The sequence below is a fragment of the Miscanthus floridulus genome, chromosome 9, assembly GCF_019320115.1.
Source record: "Miscanthus floridulus cultivar M001 chromosome 9, ASM1932011v1, whole genome shotgun sequence".
In the NCBI taxonomy this organism is placed as follows: Eukaryota; Viridiplantae; Streptophyta; class Magnoliopsida; order Poales; family Poaceae; genus Miscanthus; species Miscanthus floridulus.
Window position 1 is genome coordinate 55245814 of NC_089588.1, and position 20820 is coordinate 55266633.

General features: G+C 50.3%; 1 protein-coding gene and 1 pseudogene across 1 annotated transcript; one reads left to right on the plus strand and one right to left on the minus strand.

Moving 5' to 3' along the window:
* Positions 1 to 2191: 2191 nt before the first annotated feature.
* Positions 2192 to 7904, minus strand: LOC136479940 (calmodulin-interacting protein 111-like; annotated as a pseudogene).
* A 3095-nt stretch (positions 7905 to 10999) lies between these two features.
* Positions 11000 to 12494, plus strand: LOC136479941 (kinesin-like protein KIN-14C). The gene is made up of 4 exons (XM_066477641.1): positions 11000 to 11290; positions 11573 to 11816; positions 11894 to 11998; positions 12070 to 12494. The coding sequence occupies exons 1-4, from the start codon at positions 11000 to 11002 to the stop codon at positions 12492 to 12494; spliced, it is 1065 nt and encodes a 354-aa protein (XP_066333738.1).
* Positions 12495 to 20820: the final 8326 nt, after the last annotated feature.

Below are 20820 nucleotides of genomic sequence, written 5' to 3' on the forward strand. Positions count from 1 at the left end.
AGTGTAGTGTACACAGAAAAGAAAAAATAGTGAAGCTCATCATAGATACAGAGTAGAAAAGAAAAAAAAATACTGCAGCTCATCATAGATACAAAGAAAAATACTGCAGCTCATCAAAAGGAAGGGTGGGGCCTGAGCGCTAGCCAGCCGGCCCTGGACATGCCCAGCGGTGGGAGAACAGGGTAGGGGGAGAAGATACGTGTGGGGGCGGGCGTACAGGCATTGGTAGTCGAACTGTGTTTTTATTAACGAGTGGCCAGAGTGCGTAATTTTGCCATAGCTCTACGAGGGAATACAAAAGTCCAAATCCTATAGTACTTCTCGAGATGCTCCAGACAAAAACGTGTTGACCTCTAACTCCTTGTTTTGGTGGAGCAAGTTTCAAAAGCCAAAAGTGTTTGGCAAGACAAAACTAGAGCAGAGTTGAAAAAACTACAACAGAATAGTTCCAAACACCTCTTAGTCCTTCCACGACAAGGCGCTGGTGTATGTGTCGACGAGCAAGACGATAGCGTCCCTTGAATCAACTTAAAGCAGTAGCTACAGTATCCTAGTAATTGACGTCAAAGGAACTGCTCTTGGAATTCGAAGATACAGGGGCCTTACTAGCGCCCAATTGTCCGGACGGACGTCCGCGTCCGGATGTCGGTGTCTGCTGCTCCATTCATGCGTGTTCGCATGCACGGAGGAGCTCGCACCCTGCTCCACGCCTCCCCGTCCGGACACCCGAGCCCCATCCCGCTTCCCGCCCTGCCCCCTCCGCTTTCAGCACGCATATGCTGCGCATGGACTCCTTGCGCCCTCCCCATCCGCTTCTGGCATAAGTTTCTCGTGCCGCCCTGAACGTCACCGGCATCGGGAAGAGGAGTAGGGGGGCAGCGGATGCCCAGCCAGCGCCCGGAGGAGAAGACACCAAGGTGAGGCAGCAGAAAAGCGACAAGGGAGATGCAATACCCGATTTACTTTTGAAACATCGAGATGCAACACTTGCAACATACGTTTGAATGGTGATGAAACACTTGAAACATGCTTATGAAACACTTGCAAAAAAACACCTGAAAAACACTTGAAAACCATTGCAAAACATACGCAATATCCAGATAAAACACTTGCAGCATATGTGTGAAACGTATGCAACATATATCCAAAAACACAGATGAACACATTGGAAACAGACCTTTGCAATATACGTGTACAACCATTGTAACATATGCAACATCTTGATTTGCTTTTACAACATCCGCATGAAACAATTACAACATACCTATGAAATACCTGAAACAACACATGAAACATACACTTGCAACATGCGTTTTCAGCACATCGCAACATCTCCCTGCTGCTTGGGAGAATAGAGACCGTCGGCGTGTGAAGTTCACAAGAGACAGCATCCCGGCGGTGCTTGTAGGCGGCGGGCCAACGACAACGACTGCACATGGCGGCAGGGAGGCATCAGCCACGCGATGCGGCATGGAGGCACAGGGCAGGCACGGCTCAGAGGCGGCTGCGCGCCACGCCAGGCAGGCAGGGCCAGTAGTCCGGTGGCCGAGCGACGTGCCAGACAAGCAGGGATGGCAGCCAAGCGCCGTGGAGGCGGCCGCGCGTCACCCCTAGCAGGCAGGGGCGGCAGTCCGGTGGCCGAGCGCTGCTCCTCGGATGCAGCAGGCGAGCGAAGTCCGGTGGCCAAGCGTTGCTCCTCAGAGGCGGTGGCTGAGCGCAGTCCAGTGCTCGAAGCGCTGCTCCTCGGAGGCAGCAGACGAGCGGATAGGAGTGACGAGCGGATAGAAGCGACGAGCGTATTTTTTTATATTAGAAAATGGACGAGAAGATTTGAGGGGGTCATTGGACCAGTCCACTGCACATCTGTGAGACACGTCTGAACGCACGTGGACGGACGGATGTCCTGACGCCAGCTTTATCCACCCTATTCGCTTGGGCTTGTTCGGCTTATAAACCGTACGTACTTTTTCAGCCAACGAATATTACTTTTCTCTCACACTAAATCAGCCAACAGTATTTTCAGCCATGGCTTATCAGCCAAACAAGCCCAAGCGAACAGGGCGATCGAAGATAGAGAGATAGCAACGCGAACCAGAATTATCAGCGCCATAAAAATAAAAAATGTAATGCAAAGATAAACCCAACGGGTACCAACCCAGGTTCATCGACCATAGCACAGCTGCACACCAAGCAGAAACAAAAGTCGCACAAGTTCCAGCAGATATTTGGCACAGCAAAATCCGACCAACCGCATTGTTGCTGCAAGACAGTGGCGTCTAACAAAAAGCATACCACCTATGTAACAAAGGGGCAAGGTGATGAGCTAAGAATCACATACAGTTTACAAGTTACAACAACATTTCTGTAATTACAGTTGACTACACTACAATCGTGCCAGGTTCACAGATGAGGTGCTTTGTTTGAGGAATCACATGAATATCTAGAATGAGGCCACCCATGAATTGTTTGGGATGAACTCATTCCTCATGATGAAGCTAGCCATGTGCTTGTATGGATTAACCAACTAGACCAAGCAAAAATGTAAGGTGTGAGAAGGTGATGGTTCACCCATTCCTCAAACCACCTAGCTTTCTCAGAATTACTGCTTCCTCAGTGAAGTCAACGATCTGCGGAATTGCTTTGCAAGTTCTTGGAAAAACTTGACATCTAATGGTTTTGTTCTGCTGATTGCAGACTTGAAATGTCTCATTGCAACTTCTTGGATGTCAAACCTCTCCTGTTGAAACAAAGAGTATTCTGTCACTTAAACTTCTAGCACCACCTAGTGAAAAATGCATATACTCATGCTACTAGACTGGGAAGAATGAGAAGCATACATCAACTGCAGCTTCCCTGCAGATAAGCTTTATGTCAGCGCCAGTGTAGCCTTCTGTGAGTCTAGCAAGTTCGTTTAGATTCATGTCAGCACTGCATGGCATGCTGCGTGTATGAATCCGGAAAATATCTGCACGGTCAGCTAGGTTTGGTGGTTGCACATCCAGCACCCTATCAAAACGACCTAGGGCATATATCACTCTCAAAGTCAGATCAAAGGAGTGTAACAAGCATTGTTTGTGTAACCCCAGAAATAAATTTAAGCACTGATACAAGTACATCAACTAAATAACAATTGAACCAATAACCAGGCCTCAGAAGTGCAGGATCAATTTTGTCAGGACGATTTGTAGCTGCAATTACAGTAACACCTACTCTCTGGTCCAAACCTGTTGCCACTAGTAAATTATGGACCATAAAAGTTTACAGACCAAATAGGAGCATGTAAATAACAAAATAAGTCAGATAGAAGGTGATCAACATATTCCAACTGTGCGTAAGCACAAACATATGGCTAGAACTGAACAACATTGACTGGAAATATCATAATCAGATGTTTGATGCTTATTTTTTTTCATGGATAACTTTTGATGCTTGGTTTATGTCCAAGCAACAAAATACATTATTGTTATTTGGCAACCTCTAATCACATGCTTAATTAACACACTTTAGAGTGTAGTGAAGAAATAAGCTGATTAGAATAAAACATGATAGTAAATTATGCATCATAACCAGTGTAGATGTTAGACAGAGAGGTTAGCTTATGGGCCTAGCATCCTGAGTGTTTTCTCCTGAAGGCCTATGGGCCAGGTGCAGCCCAACACTGGGTGCCCCTCTTGCCTGTGTATAGGGCTAAGGGTAGCTGCCCTCAGCCTATATATGACTGTACCTTGCCACCAGTATAATCAATCTATTGTTTGCGCATATCTCTATGCTTTGAGTAGAGATCGATACAAGCTTGTAAAAAAACAAAATAAGATAAAAAGGTTATCAACACAGTCCAACCGTGCGTAAGCACAAGCAAATGGCTAATACTCCAACCGAATAACATTGACTGGAAACATCATAATCAGATATTTGATGCTTGGTTTATGTACAGTCAACAGAAAACATTGTTGTTATTTGGGAACCTCTAATCACATGCTTTAAAACATCTTAGCGTCAGTGAAAAAATAAACAGATTAGAATAAATCCTAAGGCAATTATTGGCGAGTTTATGAAAAAAATATGGAGATTTGAAAGAAGAATTTACTAATGAAGTGTTAAAACTCACCATCCATTTCCACAAGCAACTGACTGAGGACCCTATCAGCAACAGACGTACCATCATTTTGTTCCCACGAGTTACTGCAAGCCCATCTATTTCATCGAAAAATAATATTGCTGGTGCATTAGCCCTCGCCTTTGCAAATAGAGATCTCACAGCCTTTTCTGAGTCACCGACCCATTTGCTCAAAAGTTCAGGACCCTTAACAGCAAGGAAGTTCAATTTTGCTTCGGAAGCTGCAGCACGAGCCATCAAAGTCTTGCTGCAACCTGGCGGTCCTATCATTAGCAATCCTCTAGGGGTTGGATCCCTAAATGTTCAAATGCTTCTGGGCATTTTTGTGGTAATTGGATAGCTTCAATTAGCTGCTCCTTGACACTGAACTGACCACCAACATCTTCCCAACGTACCTTCGGAAGCTCAAGAATAACCTGTACACAACATGATTCAGCAATTGGCATTTTTTTCACACAGATCACATATATAGATAGGAACTGTCATAAAAGAGGCCAATGGCTAAAGCCTTGCTGGTGGATAGAAGTGATACCTCGCGCATCGCACTTGGTCTAACTTTTGTTTTAGCCTTGTCAAAATAATTAATGGTTACTAATAGTGGTATTTCATCTGTATCATCATAAGACTCGCTACTTTTTATGTTAACACCCTTCATGCAGGCAACATCATCTGATGACATGGTCAACTGTGAGAAAGAGGACGATAATGTGCTTGGATCTTCAGTATCTTGACTATTACACTTATCAAAACTACAGCCAGGATGACCAAGTTGTTGAGTTGAATTTTCTTTTAGGCTGATGTAACGCCACAGAGCACTCAATGCAGCCTCATTGCACAGTGCTGCTAGATCAGCACCCACAAATCCATGGGTTACTAGAGCAACAGACTCAAGTTCTTCATTGCTGAGAGAGTGATGAACTCCAATTAGAAGGCAGCGAAGTATGTCCATCCTCTGTCCTGGGGATGGCACTCCTGCAACCCAGTTTGAAGACAACAAAACATGATTAACTTGGTTTTAAACTCAACAACATATCACTGGACAATGATGTTGAATTGAAGTCATTAAATTTGGTGCCATCTATAAGTGCATGGCCAACCTTAGTGTCCAAAAAAAATCCTTTGGCTACTAAAAACACACAAATAATCACTTATTACAGATGACAAAACTTACAGTACAAAGCAAGTTTAAAATACTGGCCAGTCCTAAATGCATTATGCTACTTCATAAAATCAAAAGGCCAGGTTGCTAATACATTCTACACATTCATAAGCGCTTTCATTTTAGTTGCAGGCATTAATTTAAAAAGCATGATGTGTATGTGGAGTAGACTGTAGACTACATCCACAGCCATTCGCATTGAAAATATACGGATAGCATCAGAGCATTCTACCTATTTCAATTTCTTTATCCAATCTTCCAGGATGTCGCAATGCAGGGTCAATACTATCAGGCCGATTCGTAGCAGCAATCAAGAGAACACGATCACTAGGGCCAACCTCATCCATTCTAATAGATAACTCCTCACTCCCATCCTTCCTTGATGGAGCAATTGCATCCAATTCATCAATAAATATCTAATAGCAACAAAGATACATGATACTGTTACGAATGCTAACATGATGGGATAAGGATCCTAATTAGGATACAATACTTCAAATATATAGCATTGCTCCTTGCTAACAAAATAGTTCAAACTATCACCTTGGATAATCAGTGCGCAAACATTTCAATATTTGACCTGACTCATATGCAATGTTTCAGAGAGGATGAATCAGACAACTTGGTAACAGAAAGTCAAAAACCTGAACCATAACTGGAATTTTTTTTTAATTAAAAATCAGATTTTCAATTATGAGGAGAAAGGTGGAGATGCTCCTAAATAGGAGCAATGCAATATTATATAGGTAAGTTAGCTGCTTTGGTAAGGCACTTCAATGCTCAACTATTGATGCTTAATGAGCATAGCATTAGAAACAGGCTTCAACTGAATCTGTTGCTTGTATGCATCATAGAACATACAGTGAAGAATTCAGCATCCCTCAATCATTGGGAGCATTTTGCATTAAGAACAGAAGAGGAAAAGGAGATATATAGTCAAGCATAGTTGTTTGCCTGCTGGACGTGAAAAAATAGTGAAAAGAATAACAAGTTCAATTTCATGAATTTAAATAGAAGATAGTTTTTAAGGCTTCAGAGTTGCACAACCCATCAAAATATTAGAGCAGCTTGCACTCAATATCATAGTGTTACCCTCCAGAAATAAGTTGCTAGTGAACACACTTCATGTTGAATACCCGGAGTAGGTATCATTACAAAACCAAGTCAGTAAATAAAAGATTTTTTTTTGTCCTAATAAAATGGGAGTTTAGATGTTATGAATTGTAGCATTAGCACTTTAAGAGGTAACACTACTACTACTAGGAGCCCAGGATTCTTTTTGCAGTTGACATAACGGTAAAGGTAATTGCAGTCGATTATTCAAAGAAATTCTAACCACAGCAGGTGCAGCTTGCTTGGCTGAACTGAAAACATCGTACAGAGATTGCTCGCTTTCTCCGTAATAATGACTAATGATCTCTGGTCCATTGATTGTAGGTTGACCCCTGCATCATAGGCACAGGAAGAAGCAAGAGAGGTTTTCCCTGTTCCAGGTGGACCATAAAGAAGAATACCTTTGTATCTAGAAACAATTAACGTATTGCAAAATTAAAACCATTAATTTTTATGGCTGAATAGTGAGAAGTGTATATCTGTTCACGCAATACCTTGGCAGACCAATTTGATCAGCTAGTGAAAATGAAATTATTCCTTTTATGATTGCTGACTCTTTAGATAACCCACCAAGTGTTGAGGCATGATTGAAATCTTCATTTCTTTTGTCATCATACTGGTAAAGTTCTGATGGTAAACCCGGTTTATCTGAGCCAAGCTGCTTTGTGAAGACAGAATCAGATAAACGAACTTTTGTGCTTCCGTCAACAAGGAACAAAACTGGGGTTTCCCCTGATTTAGTTGAATCCTCTGCATTAGACAGTGTATTCCCTTTCTCACACAAAACATCTTGAGAAGAACTATCTGGTTCTGCTCCCATAACCACAAACAAAGACAGTTTTCCACATACTGAGAGAGGAACAAAGTTTCCTTTAAGCAAGTGTCTACCATTAAGCCACAGTACTGCTGAAGTTTGTAACAACTCATTAACTTTCTCATCTGCTAGTGCTGATCTCGCAGTGGTTGGATCCAAGCACATTGAAGAGCCACTGTTGGAAGCGAAGTGATGGGATTCCTTCTTATGCACTGGAGTTGAAGGACCCCTCTTAGGTGTCTCCATAACCATTGCGCTTCTTTCAGGTTGGTAGTCAGACTCTGATTCAATGCCACTGGAAGATCCAACATTAGGTGGAACTAGGCTAAGATAAAGATTCTTACATTTCATTACCCGTAAAATATGAATATCATCGCTACGCTTTGGGGCCTGAAGTGTACACAAGGGGCTAATAAACAACAATCGACCTACCAAAGGGTGTCCCAAAACACAAGCAAGATCCCAAGAGAGCTTGATACCATTCTTTGGAACCTAGTAAGATAACCCAGTCAAAAACTTCAACAATTTGTTATGCTTGCCACTTAGACATCAGGAGAATAAAAAATAGAAAGACATACCTCACGCAAGGGGAGAACTGTAGAAACCACAAAGTTTTTCCCAGCTTCGCCATACAGGAGATCATTGTCCAGATCAAGATCAAAGAATCTGTTGCACTCTGTCGACAGATTATCGTCGGCAGTCCACCGAGGGGCACCCCGCGATGGTAGATTGATCGGCAGAGGTGCGCGTAATCAAGAACAAGAAGGCAACAGAGACACACGAGTTATACAGGTTCAGGTCATCGGTACGACGTAATACCTTACTCCTGTGGTTTGTTGGTTTGCATTAGCTATCGTATCATTTGCCGTGAATTCGTAGGGGGTCCCTGCCCGCCTTATATGGTCCGGGGGGCAAGGTTACAAGTCGGTTAGATCTGAGAGATAACTGGAAAGTAATAACAGATTACAAGAAACATGGGATCGTATATATCCTATCAGATCTCGTAACATCTTTAGGATATCCTCTCCGTGCCTTGCGGGGGTCGCCGAACAGAATCGTGCCCCGCAAGGCTCCTTCTTGCGGGCTGGACCGCCCCTGGAGGCGTAGCCCATGTGACCTGCCGTGGGTATCCGGGGTCGTACCCCCCACAGCTAGTCCCCGAGCGCCTTGTACCCGTTGCGCAACGCCGTCTTGAGACTTTCCGAGCAGGTGCGAACCAAGACCGAGCTGTCCAAATCGTGGTCCGACCACCATAAGGAGCAGCCGATCAGTTGTGAGCAATTGCCGAGCAGTGTACAACATCGCCGAGCAGTGTGTTCCGAGCACGGCTTGTCATAAGGGTGTAAGGAGCTCAAGTCCAAAATTAAAAATTCCTGCATGGTAAAGTGAAGTGTGCCCACTTAGAATCTGAAAACAATGATAAAGATACCTGGTTTATCCTTTGGATGCTCGGAAGCTTTCAGAAAAACAAACACATTCACCGCAAGGTGAAGTGTGCCCACTTAGTCCCTGAGCCTGACAGTAGGTGATGTAGTCACGTGGTGCCAGGCTCAGAAATTAGTGAATCGTCCGAGCAGGTAGCCAGTCCCCAAGCGTAGCCTCGAGACAAAAAACGAGCACATTTACCGTAAGGTAAAGTGTGCCCACTTAGTCCCCGAGCCTGATAGTAGGTGACGTAGTCACGTGGTGCCAGGCTCAGAAATTAGTGAACCGTCCGAGCAGGTGGCCAGTCCCCGAGTTTCTGGCTTAGATATCGGATAAATCAAATCGCGGCGAGAAATTCGGAGTAATGGCCGTACAGTATCAGTTACTAGGCCTCATTAAAATGCAGAGAATTCGGAGAAAGTGACGGCGATAAATGAGCGGCGTGGGCTACTGTGACGCGATAGCCCAAGCTGCGGCCCATCAAACCATTTTGGAGGAATCGATGTAGCGCTGATCGCGGGAACGGTTTCCCAAAAACCCTCAGAGTCAAGGCAGAGTGGGAGAAGTGCTTTATAACCGCGCCGCCACTCGCATCGCCTCCTACCTCCGTCAAGCCACCCTGCTTCCTACCTTCGCAATCCCTGTGCTTCACCTTCCGCATCAATCGCGAGCATTCGCCTTCAACCTTAGGACCAAACCATAGGAGATGGCGCCGAAAAGAGGGGCCGTAAAGCCAAAGAAAGTGGCCACCGGAGCTAGCCGCGACGAGGAGTGGGTGCCGTCGAGGACGTCGGTGGCTGATCTCGATAAGATGGTGGCGGCGGGCGTTCTCCCCGACCGTCTTACTGCTGGATGGCTGCCAGCTAGCGGTGAGCCCTTCCCGACACCACATACTGATGAGGCTGTAGTATTTGAGGATTATTTCTGGTGAGGGTTAGGGTTTCCTGTCCACCCCTTTCTGAGGGATCTTATGGAGTTTTGGGCAATTAGCCTCTATAATCTGCACCCCAACACCATTCTGCATGTTTCTATCTTTATCCATTTCTGCGAGGCATTTCTCGGTGTTCTGCCGCACTTCAACCTCTTCAGGCACTTATTCTGTCTGAAGAAGAAGGGGGGCAGCGGTTCAAAGGTGGTCGGCGGTGTGTACCTGCAGCTCAGGGATGGGATGGCCAGCGAGTATATCAACGTTCCGCTGAATACCTCCCTGAAAGGTTGGAACTCTAGATGGTTCTATATCAAACAGAGTCACCCGTTGATTCGTTGCGATGTCCACCACATCCCGGTTAACCATGGTAACTGGTCGGAGAGACCCAACAACGCTGAAATGGAGCAGGTAATGGAACTTCTGGAATTGAGTAAAGGCTTGGAGCTTAGGGGTGAACTGGTTGCAGCTAGTTTCATAGTTCGGCGCATCCAACCCTGCAAAGAGAGGGCTCACCCGGCGTTCGACTTTAAAGGTGACAACGATGGTACCCGTGAAAGCACGGACCACCTGTCGAAGAAAGAAGTGATGGACCATGCCATGGATCTATTTTCTTCAAATGTCTCGTTCAGCTGGCCTAAAGGGACGAAGGCTTTCAACTGCACCAACCCGCCTCCTCAGGTAACCATTTCGCTTTGCGTCTATCAGGCAATAATTGCCGAGCATAGGACTGACTCACTTATGAAAAGATTCTTTCGCAGGATAGGGCAATATACTTTTCAAACGTGCCGAGAGCCGATTGGCCAAAAGGAGTAGATCCTCGGCGGCCACTACAGCATGAAGAAGGTGAGCCGAGCTCCTCGTCGGATAGTCCATCCCCAGTGTTAGAGAAGGTCCGTGGGAAGAGACCGGTAGTAGACGAGCCGGCCCAAAAAAGGAAAAAAACTGCCAGCTCTCATGCACACAAACCAGGAGGCATCTCTCTTGGAGAGGACCGAGCAGTTCGGCCAGCACGAACTGCTGTGCTAGAGTGGTCGGACGATGACGAAGACCAGTCAGCACCTCCGCCGAGCACGATGGAGGTGCCGGTGGATAGCGTCGCTCCCAAGCATCGAGCAGGGGAAAGTTATGGTGGGGCAATGGCGGACGCCCCGGCGATGCAAAGTATCGAAGCCCCCGAACAACACACGGAAGGTGGGGCCTTCGAGCACCAGGAAGAGCGGCAGCCCGCTGCAGAGGCGCAGGAGTCCTCCCACAAGGTCGATCAAGCAGCCACGCCTTGTTACTGAGAAGCCGATATGACGTAGTGCGACGCCGAGGCCCGTGACCTCGGAAGAAAAAATGATGACTGCCCCCGTCCAGGAGTCCCTGAGTGTTCGGCGAACAGAGGACGAGCCAGCCGCCGCTCCCAGCAGACCTGGCGATGGTGAATCGTTGGCGCACACGATGGGCGCGTCGGCGACCGCAACCGCGGCTACGACCGAAAAGGTCGTTACCGTGGAAACGGAAACTGTGGCTGCTGTTGATGCGCTGGAGGTTACAGACGCCACCCCGTCAACTGTTGAGGAGCAAACGTCGTCACCCGCAGGGGTGCCGGGAGTGGTCGGAGCGGCGGTCCGACCACGGAGCCCCCCGAAGGTGCCTCAAGCGACGATGGAGGAGGACGAGGTCGTAGAGATCGAGCACGCCGCGCCGGAGCCCCAGTCCGTCTGGATTCTTCGAAAACGCGGGGAAGAGGTGGTAGTCGTCGAAGAAGAAAACACCACCAGAGAGATAAAGAGGTTGAAATCCGCCGTTGCCGGAGTTATGACTCAAATCGAGGTGAGTGTCACGCCAATAACACCGATAAATGTTGTCGGAAGATCAAGGTTTATCTTTTGCACTGTTAACCCGCAGGGGATAGCTCGGACAGCTGAACAATGGCACCAACTGATAAAGAGGATGGAGCCCCTCGCCGAGGAAAATAAGATACTTCGGGAGGCTTTAAGTCTTTCGGAAAAAAGTATTCAGAGGGCCTAGTGGGAGCGGGACCTTACGGAGTCGAATTCGCGGGACCTTGAACATCAAAATGGGGTTCTGTCCGAGCGACTAACGGCGTCGTCCGAGCAGCTGAAGAAGACATCCGAGGAGCTGGCAATTGCATCCGAGGAGCTTAAGACGATGTTCGAGCAGTTGAGCAAGAAAAATGTAGAACTCGATAGTAAAACTGAACAGCTCGACCGGAAGTGCCAGCAGTTGGAGGATGCATCCAAGCTGAAATCAGGTATTCTTTTTCACATAATGCGCTTTGTAGTAAGTGGCCTTCTTTTTATCTTTTTGTCTCATCTTTTGTGCTTGCAGAGCAAGATGCAGAACTCTACCGGCTTCGCCAAACCGTCGAACAAATCCGGCAAGAGAAAACGAAGGAGTCGGATCGAGCCGACAAACTGGCCGAAGAGTTGAAAGGTAGGTTTCCCCTGATCGGAAGTGACGTCGTAATACTTTTTTGCCGTGACGAACCATTGTAATTCTTGTAGATTATCGACATAAAACCAAGGCAGAGTTCGATGTGCTGGTGCAGGAAGCCAAAGTCCAGAAGGACAACTTCAACTCTATTACCGCCGCAATAAAACCCGTGCTGGACTGCGTCGACGTTGAACCGGCGCCCCATCCTGATGGTAGGCAGCAAGGGCCAGAGACCATCGTTCAGAGATGCAAAGCCGCATGGGAAAACTTCAAAAACTTCAACCGCGACGCCGTTTTGACCGCCGCTACTTATGCCCTTGCGGTGGTTCGGTCCCATTATCCGTCCGTCGACATCCAGTCGATAGGTGGTGGGTTCACCGATGGGCTGAGCAACACACAGACCCAACAGCTGGAGGATGACGTTGAGGATGTGGCGAAAGTGCTTGTCGGCGATATAGATCTGTTTGGCGAAACCGAAGCTGCTGGCGAAGCTTAAAGAACTGCTCGGATATTACCGCCTGTGATACATGATTTATCTGGCTAAGAAGAATCTGTGCATTATCAACCCGATGCACTTTTTCCCAATATAAGTTGTGTTCGATCTTTTAGTTTTCATTGAACTAAATGCCTTAGTTAAGTCGTGATCCGTAACGCATAACGCGGAGCCCATGCGTATGTTGGAGAAATAAGCTTTGTCATAAGACCGTGTCCTACCGGCCAACATGCCGAGCACCGAGCTCATGGTACGTTTGGTGGGGTGTTAGAGCCTTGTTGCCTTCCAGAATTACTATTGCGAAAAAACGTTCTGCCCAGCAGCCAACGTGAATAACGTGGCGAGAGGAATGGCTAAAGCGTCGTCCGAGCGGCTAGCTCATAACTGAAATCTTGGCCTTGACTAGCCCATAGTCCATAACGTCGAGCGCGGGGGCGCTGACACGTGTAGGACGAACAGGCATGGCCAAGGAACCGCAGCCGACCAACCGTAACGCAGAGGGCAGAGCCCCTAAGCACGTGTAGGATGTAGTCGGGGACTGGGTCATTTCCATAGAAAACAGAAGGAAAAAAGGTGTGCTGTTTGACGATCGGCGGGCTATGTTGCGAAAATTGAAAGTGCAACACCGTCGTTGTTTTTGTAGGAAAACCTACGCGTCCCGGAGGAAACATAGTAGGCGATTTTTGGAAAAATCGTGTTCGGTGATTGTGAGTTAATGTGTTCGGCGAATTGGAGATGTCGTGTTTGGCGATTTGAAGAAATCGTGCTTGGCGATTTGGAGAAATCATGCTCGGTGATTTGGAGGAATCGTGCTCGGCGATTTTGGAGAAATCGTGCTCGGCGACTTGGAGTTTTCGTGCTCGGCGATTTTGGAGAAATCGTGCTCGGCGACTTGGAGTTTTCGTGCTCGGCGATTTTGGAGAAATCGTGCTCGGCGATTTTGGAGAAATCGTGCTCGGCGACTTGGAGTTTTCGTGCTTGGCGATTTTGGAGAAATCGTGCTCGGCGACTTGGAGTTTTCGTGCTCGGCGATTTTGGAGAAATCGTGCTCAGCGACTTGGAGTTTTCGTGCTCGGCGATTTTGGAGAAATCGTGCTCGACGACTTGGAGTTTTCGTGCTCGGCGTTTTTGGAGAAATTGTGCTCGGCGATTTGGATGTATTAGTCGAGCGTATTGGAGGCCATCGCGGTGTGGCTTACATCTCGATAACGGTAGTTGGAGCTCTGGGCCACTTCTATGAGCTCATGGAGCGCCCGTGCACCAACCACAACTACCCCGTCAAACACCTCTACAAGGACTGCCAACTCCTGAAGCGCCTTCTGCAGTAGGCTGGCGGGCCAAAGGAAGAAAACGATGAAGAAGGAGAGACCGAGAAAGGGACATAGCGGGCAAGGATCCGGACGATTGAAGGTTGAAGTGATCCGACCGAACGCCTACCGACTAAAGGACAACAACGATGACATTCTCACCAAACGCTTGGAACAGCTATGTCGCTTTTCTTCTCCTAAATTTCAGTCTTACCATTGTTTACTTAGCGTTTGCTCCTATAAGAGCACCCTGACCCGAACACTTTTTCGGCTCGGGTCGCTCGGGGGGCTCCACAAGGATACACTACTACCTCTCTATTTTGTTTACTATCATATGGTGAAATTCCTTCCTACCCGATCAAAAGGGTAGTTCGTTCCTTTAATTTGCCTTACGTAGCTTTACTTTAAAACATTCCGACCGATCGCACCTCGCCTTTTCCTACGGTTATGAGCCTCGCGGGCCTCGCGGGCCACGCCCCTGGCTCCCAAGGTTGCAGCCTACGAGACAAATGGGCAGGTATGAGAAAGAAAGAATAAAAAAACAAAATTATGTTAAGGAGAAACTAAGGAACAAAAGGAACAAGCTTCCCCGAACAGAATGACTCCATCACAGAAAACGAAACCAACTATAGTCATTAAGTACACAGGAACGTTTATACGGGGGCTCCCCCACGAATTTAAACTTTTTACATTTACTAAACTACTCATACTTTACAAGCTATTGGGCTGGATCGGCGGCATCTGCTGTCGGTATGGCCGGTGAAGGCACAAGCTGCCCACTCCCAGGCGGGACCACATTTGGCTTGGTCGAAGCCGGGGCGATGTCCACCTCTGACCCAGGCTCCGTGCCATCCGCAGGCTGGGCAACGTCCTCCTGAGGCACGCTTCTGGCCATGTCTTCATGGCAGACGTCCATCACCCACTGAGCAGAGACTTGATCTGCCACTGACCTTGCGTGCAGCAGCAAGCTCTCCTCGATCGATTGGATGTCCTCCATGCTCAAGCCATCAGCGTACCCACTGCAGATAGTGGTGAAGTCTAGGTTTGGATGGTGCATTGCCACCGAAGTCAACACCCCCGACGCTCCGTAGAACAGCCCACTTGTGATGAGGTCCCATATCGCATCTAGGACGTCCACCAGCTGGACGGCGGGCGCGCTAGTGCTTGGCGCCAACCCGAAGATCTCTGAGATGACCAGCTGGGCAACGTTGTGGATCTGGTCAAGTTCCCCCTCGAGTGCATGTCGCTCTTCATGGGACTTGGCTAGATCCTCTGCATTCTGGCTAAAAGTCACCTTGACCGTCTCCAGGTCCTGCTCCAGCGACTTCACCTTTCCACCCAGCTCTGAAAGAAGGGCAACAAGCTCAGAAACAGGCTGAAGGAAGAAACCAACACAACGAAAAATAGAAAAGGTACGTATCGATGCGGAAGTTCTCAAGGGTGGAGAATTCCTCTGCCTGCCGGGCCACCTGCTCGCACAGTCGGGCACTCATCTTCTCCATCCCCATCACCTAGCCCCAAAGCACGAGCACTTCCCGGTCTGCTTCCGACCGGGCCTTCCGCTCTGACTCCAGGGCTTTCCACTCTGACACCAAGGCGCTCCGCTCCAACTCAAGGGTCTCTAGGGATTTCTGGAGCGCCACCTCAGTGTCCGCCAGGGATGTCCACAACTCCGCCTTGGTCTCCGCTTGGCGGGCCTTCACTGCCTTAAGCCCCCGCTCGGCGGTGGTCACCCGTTCTGCTGCACGCTGCCCCTCCACCCATGCCACAGTCTCCTTGGCCGCCCGGACCTGGGACTCATGGTGAGCGGACTCTAGCTGACGCTCAAGCTTAGCCATCCAGGCGTGCTCCATTCGGAGGAAGTGGGACTTGCGGGACGACATCCTCTTTAGACTCTATGAAAAACAAGCATGCTAAGGCAACCAACAAAAGATTCAGAGGTCAAGGACAAGTACGGGAAACTCACCTCTGTGGCAAGATATAGGTCGACCTCAACTAACTGTTGAGCGGACTTAACCCACTCCTAGGCGTCTTTGAGCTTCGCAGATAGGTTGGCGAGTTCGGACACCGCGGCATGTCCTTGCTCCCCAAGGATGTCCCAGAGCTGACCCTCCTACGAATCCCGAAGGACGAACCACACCTTTGTCAGGTCCTCGGGGCAAGGCCACTCTAGGTCACCCTCTGGTAGCCCACCAAAGGGCCCCCCTCCGACCAAACCACCGCCAGCTCCTACGGCGACGCTGGTGGCTTCGCCACAATTTTCGCCTCGTCGTTAGATGGAATATCCACCACCTCGGGTGCGCAGGCCGCCGCTGGGCATTCCGACTCCATCCCGGCCACGTCTCCCTCTGGCGCTTTCAGCTCCAACCGCAAGGGTGAGCCATGCAGCTCCCCGACCGGTGAGGCAGGAAGCTCGGTCTCCCTCTCCTCTTCCGCCGCGGCTGGTGGAGGAGGGGCCGCGAGAGTTGCCTCCAATGCGACCTCCGCCATCAGCACTGGGATCACCACCAATGCCGCTGCCACCGTACGAACAACCGACCTAGGGGGGGCACCACCCCCGAAAGGGAAGGACTCACCGCCACCGCCCTGTTCCCCCCACCGCTCGCCATGACATGCTGTAGGGTGGGCCTCCAAGCCTCCTGCATGGGAGTTGGGGTGATGCTCAATCCCGTCATCGCCCGGCCACTGACAAAAGGGGTAGGTAAGTCAAAATCCAAAAAGACTCAACAGCAAAAGATCAAAAAGAAACAAAGGAAAACGTACCGGGAGGTGAGCGGTACGACTCTGAAGGCAAGACCCGACGTCGATGGGCCTGCAGGACAAGGACCGCTCCCGAACTGTGACCTATGCCCCCTCACTTTAGCCGATGGTGGAGTTGCCCCAACCGGCTCCTGTCTGGCCTGTAGGTCACCACGACCCTTGGCTCGTGACTTGCCGACCGGAGCAGCGGGCGGGGCTTCCTCCAGCTGTGAGTCATGCGACGCATGGGTGCCAGTCCGCTCCTCGGACCACCCGGCTTGCTCGTCCACATCCACAGCAATCGGGGCTTCCTCCGGCTATGAGTCATGTGTTGGCACCGTTCCCGGCGATGCACAAGTGTCAGTCCGCTCCTCAGACCGCCCGGCTTGCTCAGTCACATCCGCTTTACCTCCCGTTCATCGATGGCATCCAAGCTCGCCGCACGCTTCCTTGGCGCGGGAACCACCGCACGCCGCGCGGCCTCCTGCTCATCACCAGCGGACGTCGCTGCAGGGTCGCGACGCTCTGTCGAGGTCACAACGACCTCCTGACTTTACTCCTCCTCGGAGAAAACCATGTCATCCACATCTGTGGGATCCTCTGACTTGAGCTCGGACTCGATGTCGCTTTTTCTCCCCCCGGCCTTCACGCGCCGAGCGACCTCCTTCTCCTTCTTATACTTCCGATGAGCCACCTTGGCTTTCTTTTTCTTCCTGACGTCTACCGCCTCCTTCTGGGCAGTTTGCCGGGCCGCGTGCTCTAGCCCTTTCGAAAGGTGCGGCTGGGACCTATAAAGCATCAAGCCCCTACACAATAGGTGACTCAAGATAAAAAAAGCAGGAAAATAAAGGGGGATAAGAGCACGAAGTAAAGAAAGAGGAGCATACCAGTCTGGACACCACCGAGGCATTGAGAGGTATGGGCTTCCCCTCAACCTTCTCTCTGGGCTTCAGCTACAGTACCCGACCAAGGCGGCTCCAGACCTCATCATCCGGCAGCTCCTCCGGCGACACACAATCAGGGTCCGACGCGCCACTGTACTTCCACATCGGCCATGCCCTCTCCACCAATGGAGCAACCCGGCGGTGGTAGAGGGTGGGGAACACCCGCACCCCATCAAGACCATGCCGCACAAGCTTCTAGAGCTCCTCCTCGATGACCTCCACCTTCTTCTTCTCCTTAAGGGCACAACCCCACGACCAACTTTCCTGCTTCTCTGGCCTCTCGCCGGTGAACGCCGGGAATGGCGCCTCCACCGGATTCCTGATATAAAACCACTCCTTGTGCCACCCCCGGTTGGAGTCGCAGGGGATGTACTTGGGATACGAGCCTCCCACGCTCGATTTCCTCTATAGGGTGAAGCCCCCCACTGGCGCGACCTCAGATGGATTCCCTGCCGTCAAAGCTCTCTCGGAGAACAGCCGCCAAAAGAAATCTGCGTGCGGCTCCATCCTGAGGAAAGCCTCATAGACGGTGACAAAGTCGGCGATGTGCAGCACCCTCGTCGAATTAAGGTGCTGCACCTCTAGACCCCACTCATTGAGGAGCTCGTGTAGGAACCAGTGTGTGGGGTATCCTAACCCGTGCTCGTGGAAGGTGAGAAAGGAAACCACCTCGTCAGACTGAGGTTGTGGGAACTCCTCCCTCCTAGGAGCCCTCCAGTGCGCCACCTCCTTTGGCGGTAGAAACCCCTTCGCGATGAAGGCCTTCAACACCGACTCCCTCATAGTGGACGACCTCTAGTCCGACATTTTGCTCTAGGATCACAAAAGGATTTGTGAGTTTTTCTCTTCTCCCTCGCTCTCTCCCTTTTCTTTCCTAGAAACCACCGTGGCTCTCAAGAACGCTCTCGGCAAGGAGGAAAAGGAAAGGAGGCGGCAGATAAGGAACAGGCAAAAGAACAGGGCAAAAGCCTTCTCCCTTCTCCTACTTAAGGAAAATGGTACAACAGTTAGGGGAGGGCGTGTCGATTGGGGAAGTCGAAATGGCAGATCGAAAAACCCTCTCTCTTTCCCATTTAATGCAGATGAGATGCGCCCTAACCGATGAGACGTGCCCTGCCCAACGGAATGGCTCCTGATCAGACGGAACATGGCCTGGGTATGGCCCACCACTACCGCACGCTGGGCATAAGAACCAAAGCACCACCGCACATAGGCGGCTCTCCGCATCCCCAGGCAGGACTTAGAAAAAACCCAAAACGAGATCTCTGCTAGGAGAGACCGTCGGGCTTCTTAAGTCGATCAAATGGCTCAGGAAAAATACCGAGAGACAGGTAAGGAGCAAAGGGACGCCCCATGTAGGCCATGCCGACTCCGTCACAAACGACGAGCACGGGTCCCGGTCGGACATTTCCGACTGGAGCTCTTCAAACCACGTCACTCAAGTCATCAAGGTAACACTACCAACCCCTGCTATTTTCTTTATTTAAATCATTTCATACGGTCGTGCCCCCCGGACGATTCGGGCCCTGAACCGCCCGGGGGCTCGGGAACTAAGCATCGCACGTGCAGCGAAATGCATAACAACGCTCCATGTTGCGTCACAAAGCGGCAGTTGCCTCATTCGACATGAGCAACGACAGAGCCAGGGGAGAAAAACACAGATGAGCCCCGTGCGGGCCTCGCCCAGTCTGGTAGATAGGGTCATCTCAACCTTCTCGTTCGATCCTAAGCCTCAGCCAAGCCCATAGAATCTCCATCGAGGGGAGGCCATTAGGCCACCTGGGTCGGTCTCTAGAACGACCTAGGCACCTGTTAGGTTGCAGGTAAAGGAGTAGTGGAATGTCACAAGAGGGCTATGTCGACCCCATCACGAACGACGAACCCGGATTCCGCTCGATCATACCCATTAGTGAACTCACCGAGCGCGTCACTCGAGCCCAAGCGATCAGGACAAGCGACAAAACTCAGCCCCTCCGGTTGTGAGGAACCGAGGATGGGGTAACGCACACAACTCAAATTGACCCCTACTAAAGCCCAACAGGGCTCGGGGGCTCAAGACACAAAATGCCTGGGTCTGCGACCCCGAACTTGCCCCATCCGGCTATGCTTCGACTACGCTCCAAAACAACCTGGGTCTGCGATCCTGAACTCGCCCCATCCTGCTATGCTTTGACTGCGCTCCAAAACAACCTGGGTCTGCGACCCCAAACTCACCCCATCCGGCTACGCTTTGACTGCACTCCAAAACAACCTGGGTCTATGACCCCAAACTCGCCCCATCCGGCTATGCTTCGACTGAACACCAAACGCCTGGGTCTACAACCTCGAACTCGCCCCATTAAGATCCACGAGCACCGCCTTGTCGCCTCGCTTGATCCCTAAACTAGCAAACTAACTGCCCTGGCTACATGGGCTGCACCAAGGTCAGGATCCATGAGCACCGCCTTGTCGCTTCGCCCGAACCAAAACTAACTAAAATAGAACGGCCTTGGCTGCACAGGCTGCACCGAGGCCAGGATCCATGACTCCGACTCGCCCGATCCCACAACGTGCACCGACACCAGGATCAACAAGCTCCATCTCGTCCGATCCCTATACTAATCCACAACTCTGACTCGCTCGATCCCATGGCGCGCATCGACGCCAAGATCCGCGGGCTCCGTCTCACCCGATCCAAAAACAAACTAACCGCCTCGGATGCACAATGATGCCTTGGTTGACAACTCCGCCTCGACTGAAAAACAAGCACAACAAGTCCGCTGGCAAACACCCCCCAGTCGGTTCTACCCGAACCGCCCAGGGGCTCGGGGGCTACACCCGCGGGTGCGCTCGTGCGGACCCGCCGACAAAAGAAAAACCTCCCCCGCTGGCAATACAAAAAAACCCCAGACGGTTTTGCCTGAACCGCCCGGGGGCTCAGGGGCTACACCCACGGGTGCGCTCGTGTGCACCCGCCGTTAAGACAAAAATCCCCCAGACGATTCATCCCGAATCGCCCAGGGGCTCGGGGGCTCCTATCGGGTTCATAAACCCGGGGTCCCTCGCGGACCGGCTTCCCCGCAAAGGCTCAGCCCAAGCAGATAGCACGGAACTCATGGGCCAGTCCAAATACCTAAGCGACAGGTCGAGGAGGAACAACGCCTGTTTCCGACTCCGGCCCACCTCTCCGACCGGAGCGCTCGCTTCGGTCTCCAGCCTGCCTCCGGACGGCCTCTCCGACCAGAAGGCCTGGCCAAAAGCACCGCTTCCGACTCTGACCCCATACTCTCCGACCGAGGATGCGCCAATCCCCTGCTCACTGCTCTTCTCCGACTGGCGCGACCAGAGCCGACTGGGACC